This window comes from Xenopus laevis, chromosome 6S (assembly GCF_017654675.1).
Source record: "Xenopus laevis strain J_2021 chromosome 6S, Xenopus_laevis_v10.1, whole genome shotgun sequence".
NCBI classification, from domain to species: Eukaryota; Metazoa; Chordata; class Amphibia; order Anura; family Pipidae; genus Xenopus; species Xenopus laevis.
The window spans coordinates 85,071,064-85,085,270 of record NC_054382.1 but is presented as its reverse complement, the minus strand read 5'-3'; the positions used below and the strand labels follow the sequence as shown (position 1 = coordinate 85,085,270).

General features: G+C 39.3%; 1 protein-coding gene across 1 annotated transcript in view; it reads left to right on the top strand.

The window, feature by feature from the left end:
• The first annotated feature begins 695 nt into the window (after window positions 1-695).
• The window catches only part of galr1.S (galanin receptor 1 S homeolog), a 71,594-nt gene continuing 58,082 nt past the window's right edge, over window positions 696-14,207 (top strand). The window contains exon 1 of the mRNA XM_018223589.2: window positions 696-1,670. Coding sequence (XP_018079078.1) covers window positions 999-1,670 — 672 coding nt within the window. The 5' untranslated portion in view covers window positions 696-998. The remainder of the gene's footprint in view (window positions 1,671-14,207) is intronic.

Here is a 14,207-nt window from a genome sequence, read left to right as displayed (position 1 = left end):
GCTCCGCATGAATGAACAAGAACAAGGCATGAGTGCTTAACGGGATACTGTCATGGAAAAACATGTTTTTTCCAAAACGCATCAGTTAATAGTGCTGCTCCCGCAGAATTCTGCACTGAAATCCATTTCTCAAAAGAGCAAACAGATTTTTTTATATTTAATTTGGAAATCTGACATGGGGCTAGACATTTTGTCAGTTTCCCAGCTGCCCCAAGCCATGTGACTTGTGCCTGTACTTTAGGATGGAACTACTTTCTGGCAGGCTGTTATTTCTCCTACTTAATGTAACTAAATCAGTCTCAGTGGGGCTTGGCTTTTACTATTAAGCGTTGTTCTTAGATCTACCAGGCAGCTGTTATCTTGTGTTAGGGAGCTGTTATCTGGTGATATCACTCCAACTTGCAGTACAGCAGTAAAGAGTGACTGAAGTTTATCAGAGAACAAGTGGCATGATGACTGTGGCAGCTGGGAAACTGACAATATGTCTAGCCCCATGTCAGATTTCAAAATTGAATATAACAAAATCTGTTTGCTCTTTTGAAAATTGGATTTCAGTGCAGAATTCTGCTCGAGCAGCTCTATTAACTGATTCATTTAAAAGAAAAAAAACATGTTTTCCCATGACAGTATCACTTTAATAAGCAACAGGCAAGACTCCTGTTCTTCAGCCACAACTGGATTTCCAGCTCCAGTAAAGAGAGGTGTTTGACTCAGGGTAATGCAAGAAGAGCAGAAAGGAACGAACACACATGATCTGAGCACCCTCCTCTTTTCCCTCCTCTGTTTCAGCTCATGGACAGTCGCAACAAACTTCATACTGTGTGTGCGCCGTTCCTTCCCGCTGACACTTGGTAGCTCCACATTTGCCCGCATAGATCAGACCTGGCTACTTTACGCACGGCGCATCGTCTGGCGCAGGCAATTACGCGCCGTTTCATTTAAAGAGATACAATATAGTCGCGCGTATTGTCAACTTGGTACAAGATAATCAGGAGAAGATGGATCAAACCACTGAAATCCGGAACGATAGCGATGAGTTAGTGCTGGAGCCAAGTCTTGTAGAAGAACAATCGGTTGTGAAACCGCTGCTGGGAATCGGCATTGACAACGTGATCACTCTGGTTGTGTTCGGGATAATATTCGCACTGGGGGTGTTGGGTAATTCCTTGGTGATAACGGTGCTGTCACGAAACAAGCCCGGGAAGCCCCGCAGTACCACCAACATCTTCATCTTGAACTTGAGTATCGCAGACCTGGCTTATCTCCTCTTTTGTATCCCCTTCCAGTCCACTGTCTATGTCCTGCCAACCTGGGTTCTCGGAGCCTTCATCTGCAAGTTCATTCACTACTTCTTCACCGTGTCCATGCTGGTCAGCATCTTCACACTCTCTGCCATGTCCGTGGATAGATACGTGGCCATAGTCCACTCCAGGAGGTCCTCTGCTATCAGGGTGTCCAGAAATGCCCTGCTGGGTGTCGTTCTCATCTGGATCCTCTCCATTGCCATGGCTTCCCCAGTTGCCTACAACCAGGGCTTGGTTTATAAGAACAACCAGACTTTCTGTTGGGAATCCTGGCCAAATGCCCAGCATAAAAGGGTCTATGTGGTGTGCACCTTTGTCTTTGGATACCTGCTCCCTCTTCTTCTTATTTCTTTTTGCTATGCCAAGGTAAGGGACTATCCCACCACTTCATTTTCATGGTGGGACCAATTGGGCATGTGGCTTTTCTTGTTCACAACCACTGGCAGCATTTACTTGTGCAACACTATTTGGAATTCAGCAATTATAAATAATACTTATTACTCAGAATATAAGTAGTATGATTGGTTATGCCTGGGTACTACACACTGTACTTTGTATTGAATGTGTTATTATAAAATGCTACATATTATTAACTAATGCTCTAGTATTTTATATTGAATAGCTTACTATATAATGGTCCGTATTTACTATTGCTTGGATATAACGCAAAGTAATTGTATTTGTTGCCTAAGATTTTATAGGGTAGAACATTTGCTATGAAGCATAACAAAAGTGATATCACATAAAATGATAATCACAGCAAGCTTTCTGAACACTGCAGCTCCTTCTTCAAAGCTGATTATCATCTTAGCCAATAAAGATATCACCTTTACACCACTACCCTATAACTTTTTCAACGGGCTAACACGGTAAAAACATTACCTGTTTCCTAAGATATAATACTCCAGATTTACTATTGGCTGTCCTTGGATACAAGTCACTATAATTTGTATTTGATATCTTGGACAATAGGTACTAGTGGGACTCTCTGGGTATAATTTCCCTGTAATTTGCATTTAGTATCTTAGGATATAATGGTACATAGCTGCTATTGGTTCTGTCTGGGTATAATGTTATAATCTGTATTGGAATCGGATGTCCCCAAATTAGTCCAGGTCCAGTAACCCAGTGCAACTAATAAAATGTTTGCTTTTAAACAAGTGGTTGGTAAATGTCACCTGGATGTTTGGATGCAATAGTTATATAGAAAATGTTTGCTCCTTTTTATTGCATAATCTTCTATCTCTGAATTTATAGAACAAATTTAGTACAGGTACTGGCTGCCTCTGGGAGAAATATTTAGTAATTACTGTTGACACTCTAGGTATAGTGGTCTGTAGTTACTATTGGCTATCAATGGAAATTTTAATAGTATCCATTGTCCATAGTGGGTTCTCTATTCTATAAATGTATTTTAAGATTATATAATTGTAATGAAATGATCATTTCTGAATAGAATAGTCCTTTGATTATTTCTCTCAGGACATATTATTGCATTGTAAGTTCTGGAAAACCTTCTCTGTGGTTAGTATTAATTGGTTAAGATAATCCTGTAGCTAGTACTGATTATATAATGACACCAGAAACTAGTAGTTAGTAGTTAGTATTGGCTATCTTTGGATAAAATAGTCCATAGTTGTTTCTGAGTATTTTTACTTTGGGTATATAAAATAATAGGTAACAAAACATTATGGTACAAATATGGAACTGTAAATAAACATTAGCCGATGATATGTATTTTATAATATATACTGATCTTTTGCTCAGTGTTGCCAGATGTTGCTTTTGTCTTCCGGCTGTGACTCTTACCTTTCTACACTTGTTTTACACTATATATATATATATATATCAGTTCATGGCTCAGAATTCTCAGCCTTCAGCATTAGCAATTCCACACAGAAATGGAGCGTTCAAACCTTGTGCACAATCCTTTCGGATCAGGTGCTCAGCAGTGATTAGCCCAACCTGCTACGGTTCAAGGGAATACTATGCATTATCCAGTGACTGCAGCACTCTGATAATTGTAGTGATATTTCAGTGTTGTAATTTTACTGGCTCATTAGTTCACGTAGACAAATAATCGGCAATGTTTCGGGCCTCGCAGGGCTCTTTATCAAGCCCAGGCTAAAGGGCCCTGCAAGGCCCGAAACGTTGCCACTTTTTTATTTACATGAGCTAATGAGCCAATAAAATTACAACACTGAAATATCACTACAATTATCAGAGTGCTGCAGTCACTGGATAATGCATAGCCTTCAGCACTAGAACACAGGGAACAATTTAATTGATACACAGTTCCATTCTTATCTCAGCAGACAATGCCTCTGTTCATGATATATGGAATTTCCCTACATCACAAACAAATAATGACGAGAGACCTTACAAAACAAGATACAATTTAACATCCATCAGTTATAGGCGCAGTTTCTGTTTCTCGGAAGAGCTGACAAGGTCAGTGTAATGCCAGTTTCTTGGTTACTTTCTGTCATCTGATGAATCATCTAATAGTTTGGTGAATGTTTTTTTTTTGTTCTAGTTCTGTTAACTGAATATAGAACAATTTGAGTATAGGCTTTAGAGGCTTATGGCACAACTCTGGCATAGGACAATGACCTTTCCTTTTGACTAAAAAAAGTCCTGTTGCTTAAAATTTTATTTTTGTAATTTCTTTTTTAACTTAACCTGTAAATAAGGACACATGTAGACTCCAGACCAGTGCATTTACATCTGGCATGCTATTTTCTAAAGATCCCTCATGGACTACAAGTGTAAATAAATATACATCTTCTCGCTTAGTGTTCCAGGAACATGTCCATATTAATGTGTAATGTACTATGCCTATCTTTGAGTGTGCATAATATTACTATTGCATGGGATTTGTAAAAAATACCTGCTGTGTCCATGCAGCCTCTCCTCGGAGATATTTATGTTAATAATTCATTTAGCCAGTGAGGTTACAAAGGATAAAGTCCACCAAGTTCAGTATGCTAAACCCTCTTTAGCCCCGTCTAAAAGCTTTAAAACAAATTCCCCAGAAATACACCTTCCCTTGCATAATTCTCAATGTGGGAAAGACCTTCATGACCTCAAATCTACATTGAGATATCTACCTTGTACCCTTATCCTACTACTGGTCTGAATAAGTACACCGGTACGTATTAATAGAAGGTGATATTGCCGTATTGCTGCAGATGGCTACATAAGGGTCAGTAGAACATTGGGGGGGGGGGACAAAAGAGTCAGGACAAAACTTGCACTCAGTATGGCAGACATATTTATAATTTTAGCCACTTCCATATTAAATTTGTATGTGTGTTTTATTTCTGGTTGTAATGAAAGTACCCCATCAATCACTGAGTAGCAAATGCATATGGTTTAGTGCCCTGGCAAAAAATTCAAAATGGGCCACATTTCAAGAAGACTTGGCATTGGCCTTGTTTCTTTGCATTTTCTTCTACACATTTTACAGCTAACACTTGCATTAACGTTTTGTAAAACTTACACCTGCACACACTGTAACATTAAATAACCCCAATGTGATTTGTTTTGAATTTATGCAGCTTAGTTAACAAGGTACGGTTTTATTATTTCCTAGAAAGAAATAATCATTTTAATAAATTAGAATTAACTGTTTAAAACAGAGTCAAAGGGAAATGTTCTTCCTGTAATTCAGAGCTTTCTCAGTAATAGGTTTCTGAATATTGGATCCTATACCTGTATTCAGGGCAGCCATCAGGGGGGGGACAGGGGGGAGAGTTGTAGGGGGCCCGAGGGTAAGGGGGGCCTAGCCACGCCATACTTACTTGATTAGCCGGGCCCCCCATCTTTCTGAGAGCTGCTGACTTCGGGAAGGCATGGACGTTAAAGGGGCTCTGGCCACCAATTTTCTCATAATGTGGCCTGGCAACCAATTTTGGCCACCAATTTTTTTTCTCATGTGGGCTCCTACCCACAAATATTTTTTAATGGGAGGGCCCTGGCCACAAATGTTTTTATGGGGGGCCCTGACTACCAATATCTTTTTATTTTTTATTAACATGTGGGAACCCTAGCCGCCAATATTTTTTTTGTTTTTTTACTGTGTGGTGGGGGGCGGACCTGTGGGGTGGGGAGGGCGGACCTGTAGGTGGAGCTTGCGGTGGGTGCAGCCCAGGGAGCCCAGGAAATTTTGTCGTATGGGGCCCTGCGATTTCTGATGGCGGTCCTGCCTGTATCACAATAAAGGGGTCATTCTACATATGGATTGCTTTCCTTGGTAAGTGGAAATTTGTCATCATTAACAGCATTAACTAATAAATACAGGTATTGGATCTGTTATCCAGAATGCTCGGGACCTGAGGTTTTTTGTATAAAGGATTGTTCTGTAATTTGGATCTTCATGTCTTGTCTACTAGAAAATGATGTAAACATTACATGAACCCAATAGGCTGGTTTTCCTTCCAATAAGAACAAATTATATCTTAGTTTGGATCAAATACAAGTTATTGTTTTATTATTAAAGAGAAAAAGTAAATCATTTTTGAAAATTAGGATTATTTGAACATAATGGAGTCTATGGGAGACGGCTATTCCGTAATTCAGAGCTTTCTGGATAACAGGTTTCTGGATAATGGATCCCATACCTGTATACCGGTAAGTATTTACTTGACTGCTGTCAGTTACTTGGCGCTCCACCTGTTGTTGAACTACTACTTCAGCTCTGGTTGTTGTTGCATACTGAAAGGTGGTTCAGCAACAGATGGAAACTGTAGGATTGATAATGTTTAGTTGGCTATGTAGTATTACAATTAGTGATAAGTGTAATCCTTCGCAAGGTTTTGGCGCAAAAATAACGACCATGGGGCAGATTCACTAAAGGGCGAGTTGTCGCCAGTGACCGCTTCGTACACATCGCACCACTTTGCAAGGCGCAAATTCGCCACCACCATACTAATTCACTAATATGGGAAGTTGCACCCTGGGCGCCGAACTCTGGCGACTTTTTGCTTCGGCAGTGTGAGAATTTTATAGCAAAGATGCGCTAGCGTTCGTTTGTGCCTAGCGAAGATTCGCTAGTGATCTTGCGCTTAGGTATATTTGCATACGGCTGGTAATTTAAAGTTGTATGGAGGTCTTTTTTATAAATGTTCATGCAAATGCTTAAAGTTACCACTTTTTCTTACAAATCTCCAGGGAACCTTAATAAAGACAAGAGAGTTAATATAATACCCTGCACATGAGCCCACTGTAAAATTAATGTTCCATATGTTATGAAATGTCTGGAGAAAACCGGTTACCCAAAAAAAATTTAAGTCAGCCAAAAAAAGTTTAAGTCAGGACTTTTGCAGGCAATTCCGCTTCAAATAAGGAAAAGTCGCCAGCGTTTTTGGAACCTTAATGCATTTTCAGCACACAGGAAGCCACACAGTGGCGAAGTCAACTCTGGGGAAAGCGGTAACGTTCAGCAAAATCCTCACTTTACTGAATTTGCAGAGTAACTACTTTTCGCCAGAGCAAAAAGTCGCCTGTCCATAGAGTGCGAACGAGCACGGTGGTCTCTTTCGCTAGCGAATTGGCACCTGCCCCAATTAGTGAATTGGCGATTTCGCTGTGGATGGTAACACTGCCAAAAAGTCACTAGCGTTAGCCCTTTTAGTGAATCTGCCCTATAGACTCCAATGGGTAAAGAAAATTGCTGCACATCAAAAATCATTTGTCAGGCGTTGACATCAATGCATTTGCCAAATTTTCCACCTTTTCACAAATTTTTGGTGAGACAGAACGAGTCAGATCCACCCATCGCTAATTCCCATCATCTCTTATTTGGGGGGCACTAACCCACTACCCTCCTCACAGGAATCAGTGAAGTCATAAAGAGATTTTGCAAAGTGTTAAAATACACAGTGTCAGATTGAGCCAGCTGGACACTGGGAAAAAAACCTGGTGGGCCCTGGCCAGACCTGCTCCCTGCCGGAATCTGTTGGGCCCCTGATCCCTCGCTGATTGTGGTGAGCAAAGTGTATGTGCAAAGGGAGGAGGGCATTGGGTATCGCTTATGGAGAAGCTCATGTCTGGGGTGGGGTCCTGAAGGGGTATGTGAGGCCCCTAGGTGGCAGCCCCGGTGGGCACCTTTACGCCTGTCTTATAATGCATCATAAATATTTCTCAGGTACCGCCTGTGCCATTGTCATGCCCCAATTTAAGGCTTGGGTGCCCCTTGGCCACTGGGTCCTAGTGTCCGGCACCCCAGTGTCCGTGCTATCCCCACCACTGCAAGTGAACGTGTGCATGCAGCGTCGAAAGCACTGGGTCACCAGAATAATAATGCTACTGCCAAATTGCATTCCAAATAATAGCAACACTAATTTTAGATTTAGATATATTTTAGGAACCACTGCTACTATGGGGGCAAAAAAATCATTGCATGCCATTATAGCGAAAGTTTGCCACCAAAATAGACCATGTAACACATACTTATATCTTTCATGCATTTATATATTTCTATCATATGACCACATAGAGTATCCATCCCCTTCATGACACAATATAAATCTGCCTCAACTGCATTCAGCAGTAAAACATTTATTTTGATTTCAGAATAAATACACATTAAACAGCAGCAAAATAAAGCCAAACACGATTTATTCACGGAAGATAGATTCTGTTCTATTTTGAATCACCATTTACCCAGTCAAGTGGAAGTTAGAAATACAGTCGTTCCAATTTGAAAAACAGTATCGATCGGGATACGTTTATAGTTTTCATAAGTCACCGGCTGTAAAGTGATAGTTAAATGCAGTTATGGAATATAAAGTTTGAAGCAGGCGATCAGTAAATAATGATGGACAATAATGGAACAAAGAGATCCTTAATCAGATACATTCATTTTACCCAGCGAGAAGCCATGGGCAACATCTGAATGATGATTCAGTATTTAGTTTCTGAATTTGGAATAAATGTCCTTTTTGTAATATGTACACATGATTTGTAGCAATGTTAAGGTTTATAATTATCTACACAAGACCATGCCATCTGACTTTGGAAAATATTGTTTTCTTGTCATGGTGCCAGTTATTATGCAGTGTCCATGGGGTGTGAAATGACAAGATGTGTAGAATGAAATGGAGATTCCTAATTTGAGTGATTTGAGTTCAGTGTGCACTTAGGAAAAAAACAGCTATATGTCAATAGTATACCCAGCCCACACTGGCTGAGTGTGATATTATAATGGTCTCTGTTATATTGATAGTAAATTAGCTTATATATAATGATTTCTGCTAAGACTGTGTTGATAGTATACCAGACATCTCAATAATTGCACTTTATTAAGTGAAGAGAAAAGCACCAAGATCACATTCAGAAACTAACCTATGCTGACTAAGGTAACAACAGTGTGATGGTAATGTAACTACGCCTCACTATTTTCTTATTTGATTTCAATAAGTCACTCTTGCCAAAGTGTGTTGGTCTTGTTAACAAAACTCTGTGCTTTGCAACCAACACAAGTGTTATAGAGCCATAGATAATGGGACAATAATGCATTATACAGAAAGAAATTAAACAGAGCAGTATGAATGGACCACTTATTAATCAAGGCATCGTATTCAGAAGAGTTGGATGGCTGGAATCTTGCCCTTTGAGAACTCCTGGTCTAAAGAATGTCATTCTCAATCTGTTTGCTTTCTGCAAAGCATTCCACACGGAGCAAACGCTATTGCAAATGGCATTAAAATGCTATGACTTGGTTAGCAGCGGACAAAGGATAAAATCTTATGTTTAAACTGGATATGCCATGTTTGAATTGCATATTTCATAGCTGATCATTTGTATTATTCTTATTATTCTTCAAGGGAAGTCACATACAGTGTATTGTATATTATAGTTGGAATTCTAATGTTCAGGTAACCTTGAGCCAGGGGCTATCCTGGGTTCTCATCTTGCCTCATGGCAGGGACGGCCCTGCCTTGAGCCATCTTATATAAAGAACACCTCAGAATTAATAGTAAAACAACATAATTTTGAATGCAGCTATCGTACTAGCACTGTGGATAGGTACAGGTATGGGACCTGTTTTCCAGAATGCTCAGGGCCTAGGGTTTTCTGGATAACAGATCTTTTTGTTATTTGAATCTTTATACCTTATGTAAACATTAAATTAAACCAATAGGTTGGTTTTGCTTCCAAAATGGATTCATTTTATCTCAGTTTGGATCAACTACAAGGTACTGTTTTATTATTACAGAGCAAAGAAAAAAATCATTTTAAAATCTGGATTATTTAGATAAAATGGAGTGTATGGGAGACTTTCCATAATTCAGAGCTTTCTGGATACCTAGTTTCCAGGGTAAGGCATCCGATACCCGGACATTACCATTACCATCCCACCATTAATATGTGGAAACCATTGTTTTCTGTGGCATCAGCTCAAATTTGAAAATAATAATAAAAAAATTCACCAGTAAACAAACATATCTCATGGTCAGTGGTCATGTTCTTTCAAGTCACATGACTAAGGGTTTGGTTCTGTTGATGCTATCCTGGGTGTTCTCAATCAAGTATACTGATCTTAAACATATATTTAGAATCAGTGCTATAAAAATATTATATCATCCCAACTAGGGCTTATGTAGAAATGCCAGTGCAAAGTAAAAAGTGCATGCTAAACACCATTCTTTTTATCTACAAAGCAGTGGTTTTTCCCCAGAATTCTAGAACACTAGGCACAATTCAGCAAGCCAAGTGATCTTTGAAAGTACAATAATAAGGTGGTAATAATAATAATTAGGTGGTAATTCTAGGGCATCTTGCATCTAGCAGTTCTATTCTTTGCACATTGCACCCTATTTGACAACTGACAATAAGCTCTTTGTTGAATACACAAGACACAAGCTGTAATTATAGTGGTATGTTGATTGAGTTATGTATCCGTGTAAATAAAATATAAATGCACACAATATTACATGCATTTTTATTATTTACAATTGTGCTTGTTTTTATAAACGAGACATACAGTAGCTTGTGAGTGCTTTCAGTGCTTTTTCCACAACATATTTGCCTCATTTAGAAGTCGTGTTGGAAAGCCGACAATTGTCCAATGTTTATATCATTTGGGGCTCAAGGGAAAAATTTGTGTGGACAATTTGCAATGTAATTCTTGTCTAAAAGCACATACAATTGTGTTTAGTGTGTGACAATGTACCCATTTTTATGAGATATGGCTTAATTGCTATCACTGGAGCTGTTTTGATTCCGTATTTATTGTAGTGGTGTTTGGATGCAGTGGCTAAAATGCCCAAAATAACTATATGTCTGATAACCCTAGAGCAACTAAAGTTAGTGACATTACCCATAAAGCAAACCACCACCCTTGTAAAAAATGCACTATTTTATATAAGTGCATATTGTTGTTAGTTCTGTACCTATATGATTTGTATTCTGGTGGCATTATTCCTAACATGCTTAATTTCTATATTCATTTTGCTAATTGAACTTGGTGTAGAAGCATTTACTGATCCTATCTTAATTATCTTTTAACAGCAGAATATTAACACATTTTCAGGTCCCTGTCTGAGATGCATGATGAAAGATGTATTTAGGAGTTAACCCTCCTGAATCAGTCCCTGGTGGTGGATTTCTCAGTTTGTTTACTAACATTTAATAACAAATCATTTCTAATTTCAGATTAGATCTTTAATCAGGTCTGGCACCGGGTTCTGTGTGTGAGAAAGCTGTAAATAATAATATGACTAATGTAAAGAAATGTTTAAACTGCAACACTGTTAATAGCCAACTGCAACCCTTAAAGAGAGGCCAATGTACAGGTACAGTAGCCCAGTGATAGTGAGAATGTAATATTTGCCTTGAAATATATAGGCATGTACCAATCCCGTCTTGGCATCCCTCGTTTCCTAGTTTTGTCAGCCCAATGGTCAGTCTCTAGCACCTCCATATACTACACTAACAATTGAAGGAGAACTAAAGCTTACCCAAATAAGTAGGGCAGAAATATTTTACATTTTGTTTTGGGCTTCTATATAAGCCCACTAGAACCACAGTCCTCTAGGAGTGAAGAGCTGTGCCTCCAAAGATGCCCCAGTAGCTCCACAGCTGCAAGTTCACTGCACATACTCTGTGCTGCTGTCACTTATTGAGCATGATATGCTGTATATATAGAACATAAAAGTCGCAATACAAGGCTGATTAGTAGTTAATTCAGATTCTCATTACATGGTAGCTCCAAAACAAATGCAATTAGCATCAGAATTTAATAATCAGTCCTGTAGCATTAGCTTATATGACTGTAGTGCCTGTCGTAGATACTCTTAACAAAATCCAAGATGGGAAACTCCTGTGGCAAATTTAAAGGACTGTATTATTAGTTCTATAGAGATGCTGAACCTTTAGGCTGGTTCAATACATTCAGTATAAAAAATACAGCATCTTAAGGCATATTTATTTTTAGGGTTTAGTTATCCTTTAAGGCTAACAATATACACTCAAACGAGTAGTGAAGTTGAAACTGTTGTCAGTTTTGTTTCCCAAGGGTTACATTGACAATTATTTTGCTATATGACACATAGGGGGAAATTTACTAAAGGGCGAAGTGGCTAATGCTGGTCAAAATTCACCAGTGTGACGTCATTTCGGCACTTCACTGATTTACTAACGGTAGCTGGCATAAATTCACTGGCGTAATTTCGCCAAGGAGATAGACTCTGGCGCAACTTCGCACTCTAACGCCAGGCGAATTTTCGTTCTGGCGAAAACGCGTTACTACGCAAATTCACTACGTTTTTGATTTTACTGACCGTTACCTCTATCGCCAGACTTGCCTTCGTCACCTCAGACCAGGCGAAGTGCAATAGAGTAGATAGGAGTTCCTCAAAAAAAAAGCTGTCGTTTTTTCCTATTTAAAGGGTGATAGACTGAAAAAGATCGTAAATTTTAGTACCCTCCTTCCCCCCTACATTTGCTAACATATGGCACCTAAACTATACTGGGGGCACATGTGTAGGGCATTATAACAAAATTGTATTAAGGTTCCCTGGCCTTGTGTAGTTTAATGTATTTGCTGCAGCATATACGGCCATTGTACTTTAACTGCACGCCATATGCTAATTACCGTATATACCCGAGTATAAGCCGAGTTTTTCAGCATCCAAAATGTGCTGAAAAAGTCTACCTCGGCTTATACTCGGGTCAGCGGTACCCGACCCGAGTAGCTGAGATTGCAGTCACTTTTAATCATTCCTATACCAACAGTACACTTGGGGAGAGACTGCAATATCCCACAATGCCCTCTGTTGGTTATATGAAAGAATAACAGTGCGCCCTCTGTTGGTTATGAAAGAATAACAGTGACTGCAATATCACACATCGCCATCTCTTGGTTATATGAAAGAATAACAGTGTGCCCTCTGTTGGTTATATGAAAGATTAACAGTGACTGCAATATCACACAGCGCCCTCTGTTGGTTATATTAAAGAATAACAGTGACTGCAATATCACACAGCACCCTCTGTTGGTTATATGAAAGAATAACAGTGCGCCCTCTGTTGTTTATATGAAAGAATAACAGTGACTGCAATATCACACAGCACCCTCTGTTGGTTATATGAAAGAATAACAGTGACTGCAATATCACACAGCGCCATCTGTTGGTTGTATGAAAGAATAACAGTGACTGCAATATCACACAGCGCCCTCTGTTGGTTATATGGAAGAATAACAGTGACTGCAATATCACACAGCGCCATCTGTTGGTTATATGGAAGAATAACAGTGACTGCAATATCACACAGTGCCCTCTGTTGGTTATATGAAAGATTAACAGTGACTGCAATATCACACAGCGCCCTCTGTTGGTTATACGAAAGATTAACAGTGATGGCAATATCACACAGCGCCCTCTGTTGGTTATACGAAAGATTAACAGTGATGGCAATATCAAACAGCACCCTCTGCACATGGTAGTGGGACAGTGGGACAATGCACACAGTAATCCGTTTGGCAATTCTCTGTCACCATCAACTTTGCAAAGAAGTCCGGTTGATCTCTGGGGGGGTCGCTTTGGCAGAATGTGCGCTGCTGGGAGACAGGGCTGTAGTTGTGTCTAGGCTTATACTAGAGTCAATAAGTTTTCCCAGTTTTTGTAGGTAAAATTAGGTACCTCGGCTTATACTCGGGTCGGCTTATACTCGAGTATATACGGTAGCCAACGCTAGCGTAACTTCGAACTGCTGTGAGCAACTTCGGATCTTTGTGAATTAGCATTGTCCAAGCAAATTTACACCTGGTGAAGTGTTGCGATGTTCGCGAAGCCCGCGCTGGCGAATTTTCACCTGTTAGTGAATTTGCCCCATAGAACATGGCAGTGTACATAAAGAAAATCATTTCCATGATTATAATATGCTGGGTATGAGCAGTGAAACCGCAAACATATTTAATGCCTGAACACAACATTGATATTTTTTAGGAGTTAAACCAAGGTGTAGTGACACACGTCACTCTTCTTGTAATAACTGTGGTTCATAAGCTATGGTACTTGGTAGGGATTTCCAACGTCAAGTTTGAAGTGTTACTAATTGATCTACATCTACAATTACTGCATGGCAATGATCAAAATACCTCCATATGCAGGAAGAATTATTCTTGTGTCTTTCATGAGTAGTCCTAAAAACAAGAAACATATTATTACTGGGCTACAACATGCAATCATTAACTTCAGAGAGTAACATCACTGCAAATCTTTTGCGGTACTTATCCCATCAATGGTATCGCATAGCACCCCCAAGCAACACTTTGCTATTAAAGGAACAGTAACACCAAAAAAATGAAAGTGTTTTAAAAGAATGACAATATATACAGATACATTCTGAATAATCTCATTGTACACTACAGAGTTTATCTGTTATCAGTTGTGT